We start from the raw sequence: 19662 nt of genomic DNA, 5'->3' as shown, positions 1-19662 counted from the left end.
GGCATGACGAATGTGCTGATACGGATATAGTCCTATGAATGTGCCTACTTCCGCTGCTCTTGTCGGAAACATGGCGGCGCACAGCAGTTTGACGGCTCTGTTTCCCATTCAGAGCCAGTTAGATTACGCCCTGGAAGACGCAGTCACTCAAGAAGAGAAGGAAAATCTGGTATATCAGTATTTACGAAAGTTGGACGAAAAGGAAGATTTGAAGATTCCTGATTTTGAAAAAGGTAAGGGTGTGTATTATGAATTATGATTAATCAGTTAATCAGTTTAGCTTATCAGCTAGCTAACTTTGTTTTGGGTGGAGCTTTTCGTTTTAGATGCTGCAGTTTGTGTGTGTGTGTGTGTGTGTGTGTGTGTGTGTGTGTTAGTCCTGACAGTTTAGGCCACACTATCATGTGTCCGACGTGTGTGTGTGTTAGTATTAGTGTTAGTCCTGGCAGTTTAGGCCACACTATCATGTGTCCGACGTGTGTGTGTGTTAGTATTAGTGTTAGTCCTGGCAGTTTAGGCCACACTATCATGTGTTCAGCATGTTCTGAAACCTACTATTCATTACAAGCAGCAAAGTGTGTGCATTATGGGAATTCTGTATATTTTAGGTTACACGTTGGCCACTATTCTATTGCAATGCATTGTGGGATTTCATCAAAGTACTAGATATTTCCACTATGCTTTTGAACAGATGTACAAAATGCCCAAATTCCCAAAGAAGTGCACTATATATTAAAAAGCGGTGTGGTTTCAGTCATATTGCTTTTCAGAATCCTGACTGAAATGAATTTGAAACAGTGACATGTTCTGTGGCTATACAGTGTGAATGTCTGCTTATTTCATAACACAGTAATAGAGAGAAAAAAAAAACAAATCTCTGGTGTACTGCAGGGCTGGAGTGGCTAAACACTGAGGGACCGCTGTCTCTGCAAAGGGAATTATCAGGCAAAGTGGTGGTGCTGGACTTCTTCACCTACTGCTGCATCAATTGCCTGCACATACTGCCTGATCTGCACCAACTGGAGCAGCTTCACACTGTTAAAGGTACACTTTCACATATGCATACCACCAATGTGGACACCACCAGTCTATGATTACCCCTTTTACCATTCCTTTTTGATGGTTAACTCTCTGTAATATAAAGGCATATCACAAGGAAGTATTAAAATATAAAATATAATGTAAAATTCCCCACTCATATGCAAAGTGGAATGAAAATATATATAATCATGCAGTTTTTTTGGGATTATGCAGTAATATAACCCCATATGTTTATTTTAATGAGGCATTTCAGTTTAAAAGACAAAACAAGTGGCAAAATTCAAGTTTAAAGAAGGAAACAGCTCCTCCTTTTTGCCACAAACTCAGCACAGTAGTGAGAATATATAATGGTGAAGAGTAGAGGCGCTGTTTCCCTCTTGACAATACCCATGAACTTGTGGGAGGAGGTATCAGTTACATGCCTGGCTATTATAAGGCTCAGTCAGATAAGTAACACAGCATGTAATTAATGGCATTGTGAGTCTGGGTGCTGTCTCACAATCTCTGTTGAGAAAGATGAAGATTGTGGACAGTGATAGCCAGATTTGTTCGTGCCTCTAAAATGAAAAGCCTCTAAAATGACCTTCCTTTGAGAAGGATGTTAATCACAAAGCCATGTGTAATATTGCTGACTCCCTTTAATATACTATTACTTCCACTTATTTTTTATTACCATTGTACAACAAAGCCACTGGCCTATAAAACATTTTTTACGTTAATTATGATGCAAGGTAAGAGAAGAAATCAGGTTCAGTTTTATGTATAAAGTCTACTGACCTCAGTTTTCTTGGATCTCCTGAGGGCTGTTCCTCCTCAGTCTCTTCACTCTGAGCTCTGGACTTGATGAACCATTAAATATCAGAGAGAGAGCATTCATCATGGCTAGACGCACTGTTCTACTGGCACGTGGCCTATTATAGCAGCTCTGTGAAAGGTGCTATCTGCTCTAGCTGTCAGTGGTCTATCATTACCCTCTTTGTAAGGAGGAAGTGGGCCAAGCCATGCAGCCTTTATCCTGCTTACTGTCATATCTCAAACTTTACAGTGTATCGCTGGCACAGCTTTTGGTACATTCCGTTACCAGTGATCAGAACATACCCATGCCCCATGCTGCCCCATCAGATCCTTTTTTTTAAACAGCCGTTTTTTTTGCTTGGAAAATGGTTTAAATATTGCAATCACAGCTTTGTAAATGAATCCCACATCACTGTCGTGCTCTGCTGATGATTATAACCATATTTGCCATGTTAGCTGGGTAGGCGGGTGCACAAATTTACATATGTTGTTTATTCATCTAGGTCAGATAAATTTCATGTTTGTTAATGAGAAGAAGGGAAAGAACCTACTAAACAAACCTCTTAATCATGGTTTGCACTTCTCAACTGACAGTATAAATAATATGCTGATGGGCATCCAAACCTGGAACATTAAAACTGCCATCTGTACATTTTATATATTGTGTAATGGCTGTATTTCACACCCTGAGGACAAAGAATGAAAGAATGTCACTTCTAGTGATAGCAAGGAGAAGTTCTCCTGACATTTCACTTCGACTGAGAGGGAACAGCCGAGAGAAATAAAATCAAGTTAATGTAAAGTAGAACCTTGGTTGTAATGGGATGCCTGAGGGCTGCATAGGAACTCAGCACAACATGTAGCTTCCCACTCATGGGTTTTGCTCTCACATTTGATATCACCCCATCAGAATTATTCACAAACTTCACTGTACATTGACTATACCTCTGTGTTGGCTAACATGTATGTTCCCTTATCACTGATCAAAAAAAGTATAGCTTCTCTTTTTTTCTGAAAAGTCTTTATTATTAAACAAGATACTATATAAAATACTAAAAAAAAGTGTTTTATATATGAGTGACAGCTCAATGATCAGACTTGGATAAAACCAATTAATTAAGAATCCCTCTTTATCTCCAGCAAGAAAGCACTTCCTGGCCGTTTGTCAGTTCTAAAACATGAACAGGTTTAGAATAAAAATAACCCTTAAATGCACAAAGACAAAAGCCATTTTAAAAGGCCGTCAACCAAGGAAACAATTTGACAGCTCAGACAAACAGGATGTATTTGTCCAAAGATTGAATAAGACATCCATCAACACATCACACATCCATGCATTGTTTGATGAGAGTCCTCTATCCAGCTTTGAATTTCTTTTTATCTACGAAGAACAAAAGTAATTTGTTGACAAAACGTCAAAGTAATGCTGCAATATTTCACTTATTACTGAATGAAACTTTTATTTTTCCTACTTGGTCACTAAAATACCTTTTCAAATATTTTGGAGACCCATATTTCTCCCTGGCTGCTTCAATATTTCATATATTAACCTCTCAGACCTACAGGCTTTCATGGGGAAATCTCATTTCTTTTGCCTTCACCTACTTTAGTACGAGAAGTGCACTTTAGTGCAGGGATCTAAATAGGCTATTGATTAAAAACTCATATCTTATTTTCTTTATAAAGTGTATTTGATAGTGATGGTGTTGTGCAGGATAGTAGCAGCCACAGTACCTGCATATATCAGCGAAGAAAAGAGAGGATGGTGTTTAAAATCTTTATAACAGTTTTACTGGTTATAAAGGTTATACTGTGGTTGTAGAGAGGAAGCTTTGGTTGCCTGCTGTGTCCTATTCTCTTTCCAGGACTCCTGAGGAAACAGTTGGCCGCATGTCAACACCAGCGTCACACTTTGGTTGGGTTGTAATATGATTTGCAATGTCCAAATTATCAGAAAACTAGAATTATTCTTCTTCACTTGCCTCTTTTCCTTTTCTCTCTTCTCTTCTTTTTTAGATGGCCTGGTTGTGGTAGGTGTTCACTCTGCTAAGTTTCCCAACGAGAAGGTTTTGCAGAACATTTGCAGTGCGGTGTTGAGGTACGGGATCACTCACCCAGTGGTGAACGACAGCGACGCTCAGCTGTGGCATGAGTTGGAAGTGTCCTGCTGGCCCACCCTGGTGATTCTGGGACCCAGGGGGAACCTACTGTTCTCGCTGGTGGGTGAAGGGCATCGAGAACGCCTCTTCCTGTTCACCGCTTGTGCTCTCAAGCACTATGGACAGCAGGGTTTGCTCAAAGACCATGCTGTGGAAAAAAAACTCTTCAAGGACTCCTTACAACCTTCCATGCTGTCATTCCCAGGAAAAGTGGCAGTTGATCCCAAAAGCAAGAACCTGGCCATTGCAGATACAGGACACCACAGGGTTCTGGTGGTGTCTAATACTGGACAAGTCCTCTACTCTGTGGGGGGTAAGAAGTGTTGAACTGTTTCACCTCACTGATTCAACACCAACCTTTATGTATCTGATGTTTGAGAACAGGCAGGCTGCTATACAGCAACATGGTTAATCTCTTTCTCTTCTTCTTTATTATGGCAGGGCCTGAAAGTGGAAATCGGGATGGGGATCTGTCTGAGGCACAGTTTAATTCTCCTCAAGGAATATTCATGAAAGGAGACACTGTGTATGTGGCTGACACTGAGAATCACCTCATCAGGAAGGTAAATGGATAATGAGCTCTGCACTGCAGCTGCAGGCTTTGACCTACTTCTCTGACTTCAGCAGACCGGTCATGCTGTGTTGTATGTCTTTTTCTCTTTCATCAGATTGACCTTTCAGAAAGAAGAGTTACAACTTTAGCCGGCGTCGGCATGAAAGGCACAGATATAGTAGGTGGAGCAATGGGACTCCAGCAGCCAATCAGCTCCCCCTGGGACATAGTCCTTGGTACAGCAGGTGAGGATTTTAACCAAACATTGTGCTTGGAGAAATTGCCGTATCAGTGGTTATTAAGGTTCTGAGCAAGAGATCAGAAGGATGACAGTTCAAATCCCAAGACTGTCAAAGAGCAAACTACTCAGATTTGTAAATAGCATTTGATGTAAATAGAATAAAATGTTACATTCTAGTCATCTGTCTTCTCCCTCTGACACACACTACAAGGTTTATTAACTCATATCTGATATTAAAATTGTGTGAAACCCCAGCTGTAGTGACAGATTTTTCAGATATTTGTCCTTGGTTATCCCGTAGTCATCATAGCCCCCACTTTGACAAGAACGAAACACCACACACGTTCAGATTATGGTGATCAGATGGTTAGTACCCTCAGGGTGCCAGCACACTACAGGTAAGGCCAGCCATGACTGGTCTGTGATTAGATCAGTGGAATTAAGGTTGAATTATACATATTCCATACCACAGGATGATCTGGGAAGCGAATCATCTAAGACCAGCCTGAAATTGGGACATATTTTGTTGATCATCAGGAGAGACAAACCACTTTAGAATAGGTCTGAGTGTCCTGTAGTGTAGGCCAGGCTTTACACTGTTCCCCACTCTCTGTGTTCTGTGTTCTCTGTGCCACTGGCTCACAATCGGTTTGGATATGCCATATTTTCTAATCTGATCCACTGACATATTTTATGCATTGAATGCTTGTTGTTTTGACTGACACAACACAGATCTGATCTCAGTGTGAATGTGCTTTGTTTTGTTTTTGAAAATAGAATGGGCTTGATGCAGATTGCAGTCTGTATTAGCAATGTAGATGGAGTAATTTAATATGTGTATTGTTTTCAATACTGATGTTGGCATTCATGTAGCCAACTACACATAATCAACAAAATTTTCCATATGTAATTAGTATTGTGGTGTTTTTTTAACATATAATTTAAAATGGCTCTTCATCAAAGCCTTCGGAGTAGACAGTAAAGCAGTAGGCTTCAATCTTATCTGCACAGGCCTGGTGTGGCTGCGGGCTCTCATTAGAGCCAAATTGGAGGCACACTTGATAGTTGATTGGAGACTAAGATGAACTGATTAAACAAGTGAAATTAGGTGGGGCTCCTGTTTGGTTGGAATGAAAGGCTGTAGCCACACCAGCCCTGTCTGGATAAGATTGAAGACCCCTGCAGTAAAGCGTGACCCCCAACTACAAAGCGATTCAGTGCATTTTCTTATAAAGTCATATGTTTCCATGCAACTTATTCATCTTTTGCTTTATTGATTTCTATTATTGTGCTTGTTTTTCTTCTTACTTTTTTCTGCATAAAGACGGGTGTATTCAATTTTTCACCACTAATTTACTTTACTGTATTACGAACCTTTTGTTTTATTGGCAAGAGAGATAGTAAATAAACCTGCTCTCTTCAGTCTCTTGTGATCAAGTGTGTTGATGCCTTATGACGTGAGGGTCACACGGTAGGTGGTCACGTCTTTTTCCTCCTGCGTACATTACCCATAGCTGTCGTTCATGGCTGTCAGCTGAGACATCTGAATCTGAGACGCCTCCTTTCAAGCAAAAGTATGTTGATGTGTAGTCTTGATTGGAGTTAGAGCACATCATAACCTGTCCCAGAGTAGGTTAGTTCTGGAGAGTAAATGGCCATGATTGAGCTGGCGAGATACTGAGCCGCCATCATGATACCATTAATACAGATTTAATCATGCTTTATGGGACAAAAGGGAACAGGACAAAAGCCTTAAACAGTCATTCTTAAGTTCATTGAGGGGATCATGTGGTGTTTTGAGGTAACGGGACCAAGAGGTCGTTGAAACACCCTGCCTGGTTCTTGCTTCCGCTGCTTTAATATTTCTTCTCTTTTATGTAGCCTTTCCTTGCATAGGAATTACAGTCACTTAATCTTTTTCTCGCAGTATTACTCATGAAATTTAATGTCTTGTATAAAGCCTGAGTTTATTATTCTGCCAGGAGCAATTTTATTCTGTTTTATGGTCTTTTTATTCATCTTATTCGCCGCAACGTTGTCTCTCTATCAGTCCCATCTGCCTCTTAATCATGGTTCCTGGAAGTTCTTGGAAGTTCTGAGTGTAGCTCTGGTTGTCGATACCATATTTGTCTTTCATGCCACTTAGTGGTGAGTGTAGCTCGTCAAAGTGGACCTTTGTTCTTATAGAATGGACTCTTGTTGTTTGGAGCAACCCACGAATAAACAGCCAGGTCTGCTGGTTACTAGCGGCAGATATTAAGATGAATGCGTTGTCTGGGCTGAGTTCAGAACGCGATAAGATCAAAAACGCTCGTGGGTGACCTGCAGCTTCAAACGGAACTTGTCCCACTTGAAGGACTGTAGCAACTTTCTTGAACAAACTGCTTGATTTATTTGGCTTGTCTAACTACCCCACACAGCATTTTATAGCATTCTGTCAGGCAACTAATCTTATGACCTGAAATGCAATGTTTTTACTGCTTTTAATTGAGCTAGCATTTTTTTTGTTTAGCATTTAGAAAACCAGTTGACAAGCAGAATCTATGATACATGGGATCAGATGGCATTCCATAAATCTTAAGTCATTGTTGTGGAACGAGATGAAATAACCAATGCATCTGAAACGTGGGCATTTGTGTTTGTCATGCTGTTTCCCAGACAATGAATACACAACAGATCAGAAGCCTTTGCAGTTTTCTGTGATTGTGTTGTGTAATGTCTGTGGGAATGTTTGGAGTGCATTCTTGGCCCCTGTGGTGCATGATAACTTGTTCCTTCTCCTCAGTCAGCTGCTTCTTCACTTCAGTCTGACCTTTAGGACACACAGTGCTCATTTTGGACGTAGTTCAGTGAAAAATTTGCATCATTTTCCAAATGTAATCAGGCATGTTTAGTGTGTGAAGTCTGCTTCCTTTAGCCACCAGTCTGGCATAATCACACATGTTTGCTGCATGGTGTCTAAAACTGTTTGGCACACTGTTTGGACAAAAGCACTGTATAAAAACAGTAGTAGTGGCCATCTTGAAACCAGAATCACTTTCCTTTTCTGCTCATAGTATGATTCAAAATTCGAAGGCAGAGTTGTACCTTAGACATTAGTGATTCAGATGGTCAGCTTTGACAGTAGCACCAGCTATAATCCAAATCACAGATTTACTCTATACTAATGTGCTCATTTTAATGTTATCATTTCTGTAGTGACAGGGACATGGCAGACACTCCAAAAAGTCCAATAGTAAACAGATTAAAAAGGTTTAATGAAAAATCATATAATTGTTGATATACTCTCTGTATGGAGATGTAAATTTAACATTTATGGAAGGGGGGGTACAGGAAAAGCTGTTCAGAGCTGTTATGATGCAAGTGATAACAGGAACTAACTTGTTTCATGAATGCTCCAGAACATTAAATGTCTCTATACTATAAACTGATTCCTTACTTATTTTGCTATTTATTTTCTATTTTATTACAAATTTTATTACAAATTATATTAATGAGCCAAACAGTGTCTTTGAGACAAGTGTGAAATGATTTAATTATGCTATTTGCACAATGCTAAACTGGCAGCTACAGTAGATATAAAAAGTCTACACACCCCTGTTAAAATGGCAGGTTTTTGTGATGTAAAAAAATGAAACCAACATAAATTTCATTTCAATTTCAAAATTCATGTCAGAACTTTTTCCACCCTCGATGTGAAATTACGACATATAAAAATTAAGTGAAAAACAATGAGAAACATTTTTAGGGTAAAATAAAAAAAACTTGAAATAACCTGGTTTGCACATCTAAGTGTGCACATCCCTAAACTAATACATTGTTGAAGCACCTTTTGTCTTTATTACACCACTCAGTCTTTTTAGGTAAGAGTCTATCAGCGTGGTACGTCTTGACTTGGCGATATTTTCCCAATCTTCCTTAAAACATTCTAGTTCCATCAAATTGTAAGGGCATCTCCTGTGCACAGCTCGCTTCAGGTCACCCCACAGATGTTTAGTTGGATTCAGGTCTGGGCTCTGGCTAGGTCATTCAAAAACATTGATCTGCTTTTGGTTAAGCCATTCCTTTGTTGATTTGGATGTATGCTTTGGGTCACTGTTGTGCTAATAGGGGAAATCCCTGAAGGTTTTGCACTAAAATTGACTGGTATTTGTAGCTATTCATGATTCTCTTCACTTTGATAAAAGCCCCAGTTCTGGCTGAAGAAAAGCATGATGCTGCCACCACCATGCTGCATCGTGGTTATGATGTTCTTTTGCTTTTTTTTTTTTTTTGAAACAAACATACCTTTTGGAATTATGGTATTATTATACCTTTTGGAATTGGTCTCATCAGACCATAACACATTTTGCCACATAGTTTGGGGTGATTTAGTTGAGCTTGGATGTGTTTGTGAGAAAAGGCTTCCATCTAGCCACCCTGCCCCACAGCCCAGAGGTGTGAAGAATACGAGAGATTGCTGTCACATGCAGACAGTAATCAGTACTTGTCAGATATTCCTGCAGTTCCTTTAATGTTGCCGTAGGTCTCTTGGCAGCCTCCCTGTTAAGTGTTTGTCTTGTCCTTTTATAAATATTGGAGGGATGTCCTGTTCTTGGTAATGTCACTGTGGTGCTCCATTTTCTCCACTTGTTGATGATGGCCTTCAGTGTTCCATGGTACATCTAATGCTTTGGAAATTTTTTGTACCTTTTGACAAAAACCCGCCATTTTAACAGGGGTGTGTAGACTTTTTATATCCACTGTAAAAGCATTAGTCTTGTATTCCAGTAAAAAACTAAAGAACCAGGCATGTTTTGTGTGGTTGGCTGCATTTAGGATAAGCGGAAAATTGTCATTCTATTTCATTTCTTGTGTAACTCTTGCTTTAAGCACATAAATCTTAAAAGCTTTCTTGGATAGCATATGAGATTGAATTTAAATGATGTTTATACAGTATATGTTTTCATAATGTAGGTCTATGTAAAACCTCCTTCAGTACTGCCATTGTCATTTTATTTAATACCTACTGCGAAGTTTGAAGTTGATGGATTTCTGCATTAAAGGTCTGGATTCATCATTTTGTCCATCCAATAGATGTCTTGCATCCTTACCTTTTATGTTTTTTTAATTATTTTAAAAGCTGCATGTGGAAAGATTTACTCTCAGGCCATTGGTTCCTCTCTAAATTTTTCTTTGCCATTAATGCATGTACTGGGCTTTGGGCCAGCTAAAATTGTCTCAGATAAACAGCACCATTAGCTGGCTATTGTTAGACATGAGTGCAATGGCCCTCATTGTCCATTCCTCTCATAAAAAACACACACGGTGTGGTCGTGGACATGGACACTGCTGAATAGGGTTTAGCTAAGGTCTAACTGGAGTGTGAGTGCTTTAGTGAATGACTGTAGAGACTGAATGCTGTCCATGTTGGGAACTGAAAAACATTCACACACTGTTACACTCTCAGTGCTTTGATGTACACGAACGCTAATAGTATAGTACTGAACACAGCCTAAATAACTGATCCCACTTGTGTGTGCTGTTGTCCCTGTAATTATTCCCCATTTCCAACAATGACTTGATGGTCAGTTTTTGACCAGTGGAGCCTAATGCCTAATTCATGTTTTAAGAATTCTAAAGGATATACTTTAAAAAGAGTGATTTGTTTGAAATTCTCTGAAGAAGAAGTCAATCATCAATCAACACTCAAGACAAAAATGGTTAATAGCCCTATAATGAGATAAATATCAACTTGTGTGTGTGTTTGTGTTTGTGTGTATGTGCGCGCACACGCACGCATGTGTTATCACAGGTGGTACAAAGGATAACGTGTTGTGGATCGCAATGGCAGGGACACATCAAATCTGGGCTCTGTTCCTAGAGGATGGGAAGCTGCCCAAAGGAAGGTAAGCTGTTCCCTGTCGGTCGACTAGGGACATAGCCACACACACACACACTCGTCACCAGTATGATGTCATTCTCTAGGGTACAGCATGCTGTGCTATAAGCTGTGATTATTTTCACTAATGAATTAAGCTAATTCTCTTCCAATGTGGTAGTAAGCGTACGCATTTGTAGATGACACTATTTTTGTCTTTCATTTTGAAATTCTAATGCATGATTAGCATGTTTCATATACAATGGTAAGAGGCCAAAGTTTGCATTCCCCATGATTTAATAATAGGGGGAAAAGAAAATGTACCTCTATTTTACAATTCAAAAATGTTAAAAATCTGGGTGTATCCTGTAACAAGAACACAATATAAACTTATTAGAGAAAATTATTCTAAAGAAGACGAAAGACAGGCGGATCCAAAAGCAGTTCAGAGGATACAAAAGTGGCCTAAAGTAATTGTAAAGGCAGAGGGTGGGCTTACGAGTCGATAGTACATATTATATCTCTTCAGAGAGATGTAAGAAGGTATCTTATATGGTTCTTTAGTAGCTGTGTAGCATTTACGCATTAACATCTGAGAAACTGAACATAGTCAATAATTTGTTATGAATTTTGTTTCCTTCGTTATTTTATCCTAAGGGTATGCAAACTTTCACACTTGACGTATATTCTTTGAAAGTTTCAAAAATGAATAAAGTTAATTTTTGTGCACGTGCACTGTAATAAAATATAAACACTAATCTCTCATTTTCCTCATTATGTGATTGCAGTGAGTATAAAAAGGGCGAGTGTGTGCGCTTTGCAGGCAGTGGGAATGAGGAGAACAGGAATAACGCGTACCCTCATAAAGCTGGCCTGGCTCAGCCGTCAGGTCTGACCTCTGCCCCTGAAGAGCCGTGGAGTTGCCTGTTCATCGCCGACAGCGAGAGCAGCACCATCCGCAGCCTTTCTCTGAGCGACGGAGCTGTCAAACATGTAGTCGGAGGGGAGAGAGACCCCCTGGTGAGACCTATTTTCAGCTTTTAAAGCATCTCTGTGTGATTCACTAAAAAGAGCTTGGCAAAGTTTGTGTATCTGGATAAACTTCAAAATTGAACAATATCAAGAGCCTGCAGTGCTGCTGCAAAGGGAAAGATTGTATCTGTGTCATTTAGAACCACGTTCCTGTGAAATGCAGCTTACACGCTAGGATTGAATATAATTAGAAAAGGGATTGAAGTTTTGCTCTGGGCTGCTGAGGGTGGTCAGATGAGAGCAGTGTGATCTCTTCGACTGTCAGTCCATCCGTTTCTTTCTAAACGCTAATCAGCATTGCTTTGTGCTCTCTGTCCTGCAGCACGTAGTGTTTTCCACTCAGAGAAAAAAAGGCCCACTTGTTCCCAGAGGCAGTTTTTTTAAAAAAAAACACATACACAAGATAAAGATTTACATTTTTGTGGCTTCATGAATTAATCAGGGTGCAAAGTATTATAACACGGTCTGTTAAATTTTGACAGACGGGAATGCAGATTTTTCACAGTGCTCTCTAACACAAAGACGATTAATAAATGAGGTCAGGAGCCACCATGATCATGTACTGAGCTGAGACAACCTAGTGGAGAAAGTACTTATTCCAGTTCCAACCTGAAAGGGAGACAGATCTGGGTAATTTCCCTCTCACGGTTTGTGTTTTCCTGAGAATTAGAATGGATCTGATTGCCCTGTTTGCTAGTTAGATTTGCGTGTAATTGTTCTTTCCTGCCTTGTTAGAGGACTTGATTGCTGAATTAGACGCGACTAACTGTGACTCCCATGGAGTGAGGTGACGGAGCAAGCTTGATTCTAATTTACCCTTTGCAAAGCCGCACTGCAGCGTGAACTCAATGGCCTGTATTTGTCTAGAGTACATGAAATGATGTATGAATGTATCTGCGTGTAACTCATGAAACTGTCGTATGACAAAAAATGAGCAGTGATTCAAGCACAGATGATGAATCAGCTTCATCTGCAGGGAAGCTTGCTCCCATCCATTAGTCAATTATTTGCATGTTGTATAAATATGGATATATGCATATACAGCTTATTTACATAATACATATTACATAATACATATGACTCTTACTTATTACTCTTATATACATCTTATTTACATAACACATACCCTAATTTATGCAGTTGTTGCAATAGTGAGCCAATAAAAGGAAAGGATTCAGAAGGCCAACCAGATCCAAGGGAAAAAAAAGAGTCCTTTTTGACTTTTAATTTCAGTGAAGCTGAGTTAGAGGTAATTTTGTTCAAATTTGCTGCAAATAAAAAGACAATTATGGAAGTGTAAGCTTTTTTATAAAGCCATTCATGGTCATAATCAGGTAAACCAGCTCTATGTATACCTAGATTTTATGTATTATAGATAGAAAATGTATATGAAGTCAGATTTAATTAAAGCTTCAGTGATGAAGCAAGTTTCCATCCAGAACAAACAAATCCTTATTTCTTATAAATGAAACACTGAAAGAAATTAATTTAAAAAAGATTAAATGAATCAAATTTAAATATGAAATAATAACTTAAAAAAAAACCTGTGTTGATCTGAGTGTCTGAGTGTTTGCCCAGTTCTCAGCATTCAGGTCAGTGCTTTGTCGCACCTCTTTTTCGCAAATGGCAACATTACTCAACTGAGGGACTAATTAGCTGATAAAGACTGACGAATAATGGCCATTATCTTGGCTTGGTTTCTTTGTACTGAATACTACATAATGTAAGATTTTGGAATTTGGCCCTCTTTGGTAGAAAAACGTTATTGCAGGTTTTTTGCAGAAGAACTTTTCTTAATGTGGGCTGTGTCCCAAAACTGCACAGTGCATACTAAATAGTATACCTAATTAATAATCACACAAATGGTGTAGTGACTATCATACTATTCAGTAGGGTAGTATGCAGTTATGTATTAACTAATACATAAGTTAAGTAAATGCCTTAACTATTCAACAAGAAAAAAGCCTAAACTCCATTAGTCCTGAATCCTTTACTCTCGCGCTCTCTCTCCCTTTCATGCTCTCTCTCTCTCTCTCTCTCTCTCTCTCTCTCTCTCTCTCTCTCTCTCTCCCTCTCTCTCTCTCTCTCTCTCTCATTTGGCTGTGGCTCCTGCCAGTCACTGTGTAGCTGGACTTCTGTTGTGCCTGAAGTTAGGTATGATAATGTTTTATATATCTGAGCTGGAGTATGATGTATGCGTATAATTTAGATCGGACACCCCTACACAGCACTGACTGTGAATTACTATGACAGGTTTGTCAGGGTGACTCACAGAAGCTCAGGAGCATATTATAGAGATTTTTTTTTCTCTCCTGATTCAATCATGTTTTTTTTTTTTTTTCATTTTAAAGAAAGAAAAAAAATCCTATGACCTGTAGCTTTATTGATCTAGCAAGCTGAAGGACAGCAGCACAGCCCACCAGTCTCAACTGTGTATATGTTTTCTGTTTGTTTGAACAGAATCTGTTTGCGTTTGGAGATGTGGATGGGAAGGGGGTGGATGCTAAGCTTCAGCACCCTTTAGGAGTGGCCTGGGATGCCAGTAACAGCCTGCTCTATGTGGCAGACTCCTACAACCATAAGGTATTTTTTTTTTTCTCAAAAGGATATCATTTTTTCTGCAACTTTTAGTGGAAGAAGTGCTCACTGGATTTGTTCACATTTGTCATGCGGTGACTAGACACCCAGTCTCATTATACGTATTAAAGCGTGACTTCCCATTCTAGATCAAAGTTGTGGACCCTAAAACTAAGCAGTGTAGGGTGCTGGCAGGCACTGGGGAAGCAAGCGACACATTTGGCCCAAGCTTTGCAGAGACTAGTTTCAATGAGCCTGGGGGTCTCTGCATGGCCGAGGGGGACACGCTGCTCTACATAGCAGACACCAACAACCATCACATCAAAGTGCTGGACTTAGAGACCAAAACAGTGTCTAAGGTCAGTGTCTGTCTGTCTGTAATCTCAAATCACTGATGATGGTTATACCACTTAATGTCTTCCTACAAACAGAGAATCCCTAACCCTTCCCTTCTCTCTACCTCCTTTTTATTCCTTCAGTTCCTCCTTTCAGTGGTAGAAGTTGATTCTTGCTTTGCAACCGCTCCTTCTACTGCTGCAGTTGTAAAGGTTCCCAAGCTCCCGAAGTCGGCTCCAGTGCTCAGCATGGCTACGCTGCCTGTGTCAGCAGGGCAGGTCATTGATATTCACCTCAGCCTGACTCTACCTGCTGGAACCAAACTGACCAAGGATGCCCCCAGCTTCTGGAGTCTCTCTGCTGAAGGTACTGAGTTGATGACTAAGTTGAGTTAGCAGGAAAGAAGGATTTAAAAATCATAGCAACTCTCTGGTCTCTCCTGGACAGCTCTCTTCATCTTGGTTTATCCTTTTTAACAACAAATGCAGCCTTCACAGACGAAACTGAGGACTCAAACCAAGAGTAGACATTAGTAGACATCAGCACTATTAATTATTTAAACAATCAATCTAACAGGGCTTCTAACTTGCCTTCTTTAACACATCTAGATCTAAATATGAAGAAATGAAAGATACAATTCTGATCTATCATATCATCTTTTGATCTCAATCCCAAATGTCTTGAGTGTATAGCAAAAACAAAAGAATCTGCTTTGCTGTTCCAATACTTTTGGAGGGTATATTGTTATTGATTTCAGGCTATTTTTTAATCTGTTATTTGTTTTTTTATTTTTTTTTTCTGTATGTGAATGAATCCATTCAGAATCCCTCTGACAACTATATACACACACACACACAAACACATGCACACTGCATAATCCTGGTTCATTTGCATGAAGCAAAGGTGTGCATTAAACAAAGCTGACGTTAGCTTGCTTCTGTGTTAGCCATGCAGAAAGACACAGATGCTTCTCCTGAACTGACATATGACAGAATGTACATTGAGATGAGATGGTAAACTTTACTGTCCCACAGGGAGACATTTTTCTTGGCCCTTCCAATCATCTGCTTTAATCTATATTGGCTCAAGAATAGCAGATGTCACTGATTAAAACCTGTGTCCTCCAACAGCACAGAAGCTGATTGTAATGCTGAAAACATTTATCTTTTTTTTTTTTTTTTTAAATTAAAAATCAAGGGTATGACTTCTAGGAAGGTTTTAAAGTATTTATTTAGCAGTAAAATTAAAAAAATCCTTATTTTTAATTTTTATAATTGTTACCTCATTACAAACCTGGTGTTAAATTGCACTTTAAGTGTAAAAAAAATTCTTAACTAGCATAAAATTTGCTTTGAGAATACCTGTAGACATCCCATTCGTAGGATTTTTGTCTATAGTAAATGCATCCTTGAGATAATGGATAGTGTTGGATTGAGGCATTGCTGCAAGAGACATTGCTGGAGTGCTTTGTTCACACATTTTCACCAGGCTGCAGGGACCAGCCGGCCACACTGGGACCCAGTCCAAGGAAAAATTCACAATTCCTCTGAGATTCAGAACACACAATCACATACTCGCTAGATCTCCCACTCCCTCTTCATATCCTCTCTCTCTCTCTCTCTCTCTCTCTCTCTCTCTCTCTCTCTCTCTCTCTCTCTCTCTCTCTCTCTCACACACACACACGCACACACACATTTTGTCACAATGGCGAAGACAAAGAAAGAATCAGTGCAGCTATCAAAGCAATAGCAATTTAAGCCTAGCTGTTTTTAATTCAAGTCCTCTGGTTTCATCCACTATACATATATGTTTAATTAGAGCACGTGTAATTTTGCTTATTTACAATAATTGCCTTACTCAGGTGGCTATAGTTGGGATGGCAGAGGGCCCCTAAAGACTGACATTAGTGAGCGTCCATAATGAGTTTTGTGCCTGCAGGACTCCGTATGGCCCTTGTTATTTGATGTAATTAAATGACTCCATAATTAAATGGGTTTACTTAGTGTTAGAAATACAAAGTGCTGCGTTCCTTTACTTACCCTGTGCACTTGTAAAAGCACAAATGTCAGATAAAATCATGGTACAAAAATCAGTACTTTACTTTGACTGTGTATGTTTTTAGTCTGGCTCGATTCCCTCCTGTGGTCCCATGTGTATGTAAATTGTGTTTGGATGCTTCCCTAATTCAGTTTGATGCTTGTCTTACTAGCATGCCCTTGGCTCAAGGCTAGTAACACACACACACACACACACACACACACACACACACACACACACACACACATGCATATAGGCACAGCACTGACCTCTCTTTGTTCAGATCACATCAGTCAGTTTATAAAGGTGAGAGCAGATGAGCTCCCCAACTGATAGCAAGGCTGTGGGCATGCTGAGAGACCTCACCAGCTGAGAGAAATAATCCACTGCGTGCACACACACACACACACACACACACACACACACACACACACACACACACACACATGCACACACACTACACTCTCAGTAGCCTGTCTTTTAAAAGAATCGTCAGGCAGTAATTTTAGGATAATTGCTGTTGACTTGCAGCTGAGTTCAGTGTGTTCCTGTCCTCTCCAGGTAATGAATGGTTACTGCAAGGACATGCTGTGACGGGAAGCATCGCAGATCTCTCCCAGCCGCTCTCCATTACCTGCACGATTCCTCCTCGACCGCAGACCCCTGACCCTGCACTGACCCTCAGTGCCTGGGTCTACTGTTGTCTCTCAGAGGGAGGAGCCTGCATGATGAAGGCTGTGTCATTCATACAGCCTCTGCACATTGACTCCACTTGCAAAGAAGGCGCTGTAGCTGTGACATTAGCACATGTCTTCTGAAACACACTCGCTTTTTCAGACTTTCTACGGACTGTGCATATTCAGTGTTTTCGCTACAAATAGCGCCAGTACAGATACTGTTACACGTGCAAATGCTTACATTAAAAGCTTACGTTTACACGCGTATACTGTAATGAATTGTAATGACAACATGGGTGCTTGTCCACTTGAAACATATGCAACTATGTTATTCTAGTAACTATTGTACTAGTAACTAAATTAGCAGCTCCAGCACAAGGTGCCTTTTTTTTTTTTTTTTTTTTTTTTTTTTTTTTTTTTTTTTTTTGCTCAGAAGCACTTATTACCTAACTGCATCAGTCCTGCTTGGCTCAAGGCTGTGTGCAGTCAGGCACTCAGATCTGTTTTTCTCTACATATCTGATGTAGCTTATCTTTTCAGCAGAAAAACTACTTCTACCAGCATTATTTTTCAGCAAATGATCGCATGTCTAAAACACAAATCTGAAAAGATCACAAATCTGTTTGGAGCATACCACTATATTCCTAATAGTATAATTTTGCAAGTTTATTTTAGATAAAAAGTTACATGTTTAACCCAATATAATGACTATATAAAAAGCCAGTATACACTGAGCATTGTTTTTTTGTTGTTTTTTTTTTTTTTTTTTTTAAGATCAGAGTGCACTTAGATGACGTATCTTGAAGTCTCAATATTATTAGTCATCTTAATTTGTGATTTAGAATCATTTAAACAGTTTTGAACTAGATACAAAGCTGCCCCTTGTTTTTTGTTTTTTTGTTTGTTTGTTTTTTCTCGGGGGGTTGTGCTTCCTTTTTTATACCCAGTACTTAATTATTAAAGGTATAAGGCAACACAGTATAAATTATGTGACATATAAGGTATAAACAAGTATTTCAATTTGTGTTGTTTTTCAGAAGGAGAAACAAAAAAAAATGCCATGATTGTTCATAGTTTAGCCCATGGATCATGCTTTTAGAGTGCTTAAATGACGTTTAATCCAGATTGAAGTTTGGCATCCTCATGGCAGTGGTAAAGACAGGAGCCAACGTGTCTAACTGGACCTTTGCATCGCTCAAATTTAGTGTGTTTTCTCATTCTCCTCCAAAGGCCGCTGTTCTCTACACAGCATCTAAATTCTGCACTTTAACTCACTGAAAGAAGTAATATAATAAACGTTATTTTACCAGTTTGTAAGTGTTCAGCATTTCTGCATCTGTTCTGCCTGCATCTGTTGTCTCTTCTCTTTTTACCTGTGCTGCTCAGAACAAAACTGCATATCATCTTGAACATAAAAGTCTAACTTGTTATGACCTCATGATCTGGTCCAAATGCACCTTGCACGACATTAGGAAGAGGACACACTGAGATTACTGACCATCTTCATTAATTATTTAAAACCTGTAATACCGACCACTCACATTATCCCTTTACCCTTGATAGTGTCCTTACAAAGCTTAAAATAGCCATGCGATTTCTTTCATTTTTTTTAAAGGTCTAGTATATTAGCTTACATTTTTTTTTACAAAATATTTCTAGCTATATTATGTGTTTCAAATTACACATCACTAAAACTAAGATCTTTGTCCAATTTAGTTTATTAACTTTTCCCCCCTGTATTTTCCATGTTGATTTCCAGATTATTAAAATATAACTGTAGTTATACTTTTAGAAAAAAAAAGAAGGGCTTCTGAAGGGGTTCTTCCTGAAATAGTTAAGCGTTCACAGTTTCCTAAGGGTTCTACCCGCAAGACTTTCTGAAAGGAAGTGTTATTGATCTACATAGAGGCTTTAAGGGTTCCCCAAGAGGAACAAGTCAAAGAGCCCTTAAGGGTTCTAGATTTAACCTTTTTAACATACCTTTTGTGTTCACATTTACAAATGTTGCTTTTAAAAATCACTGTGATCAAATCAGTTAACAGTGCAGCAGGGATTGAATGTTCCTTAAGTTTTCTTAAAACAACAAAATGATTTTCCATTAAAAGTTTTATTAATGTAATTAAGATACGTTAAGTCCATATTATTTCTAGTTAATCAATGAATAAAATGACTTTATGTATGCGTAGAACTTCACCAGCCCAACCACACGCCATGCTATATGAAACAAAACATAATATACACTCACCAAGCACTTTATTAGGAACACCAGTGCACCTACTCATTCATGCAATTATCTAATCAGCCAATCACGTGGCAGTAGTGCAATGTATAAAATCATGCAGATGCTGGCCAGC

The 19662-nt window shown here is 39.1% G+C and overlaps 1 protein-coding gene across 1 annotated transcript; it reads left to right on the top strand.

Moving 5' to 3' along the window:
• The first annotated feature begins 33 nt into the window (after positions 1-33).
• nhlrc2 (NHL repeat containing 2) lies at positions 34-19011 on the top strand. The gene is made up of 11 exons (XM_026915028.3): positions 34-233; positions 892-1044; positions 3853-4308; positions 4437-4558; positions 4664-4793; positions 10584-10677; positions 11438-11669; positions 14142-14264; positions 14408-14617; positions 14738-14960; positions 17193-19011. Exons 1-11 carry the CDS (start codon positions 35-37, stop codon positions 17447-17449), a joined length of 2199 nt encoding a protein of 732 aa, XP_026770829.3. The 5' UTR covers position 34; the 3' UTR covers positions 17450-19011.
• Positions 19012-19662: the final 651 nt, after the last annotated feature.

The sequence above is a fragment of the Pangasianodon hypophthalmus genome, chromosome 12 (assembly GCF_027358585.1).
Source record: "Pangasianodon hypophthalmus isolate fPanHyp1 chromosome 12, fPanHyp1.pri, whole genome shotgun sequence".
NCBI classification, from domain to species: domain Eukaryota; kingdom Metazoa; phylum Chordata; class Actinopteri; order Siluriformes; family Pangasiidae; genus Pangasianodon; species Pangasianodon hypophthalmus.
The sequence above is the reverse complement of the archived record's forward strand: the minus strand, read 5'-3'. Positions and strand labels throughout refer to the sequence as shown.

Coding starts and splice junctions, on each gene's coding strand:
- nhlrc2 (XM_026915028.3), top strand. CDS start 35: ATGAATGTGCCTACTTCCGCTGCTCTTGTCGGAAACATGGCGGCGCAC. Junction 4,559..4,663: donor AGAATCACCTCATCAGGAAG/GTAAATGGATAA, acceptor CTCTTTCATCAG/ATTGACCTTTCAGAAAGAAG. Junction 14,618..14,737: donor AGACCAAAACAGTGTCTAAG/GTCAGTGTCTGT, acceptor TTATTCCTTCAG/TTCCTCCTTTCAGTGGTAGA.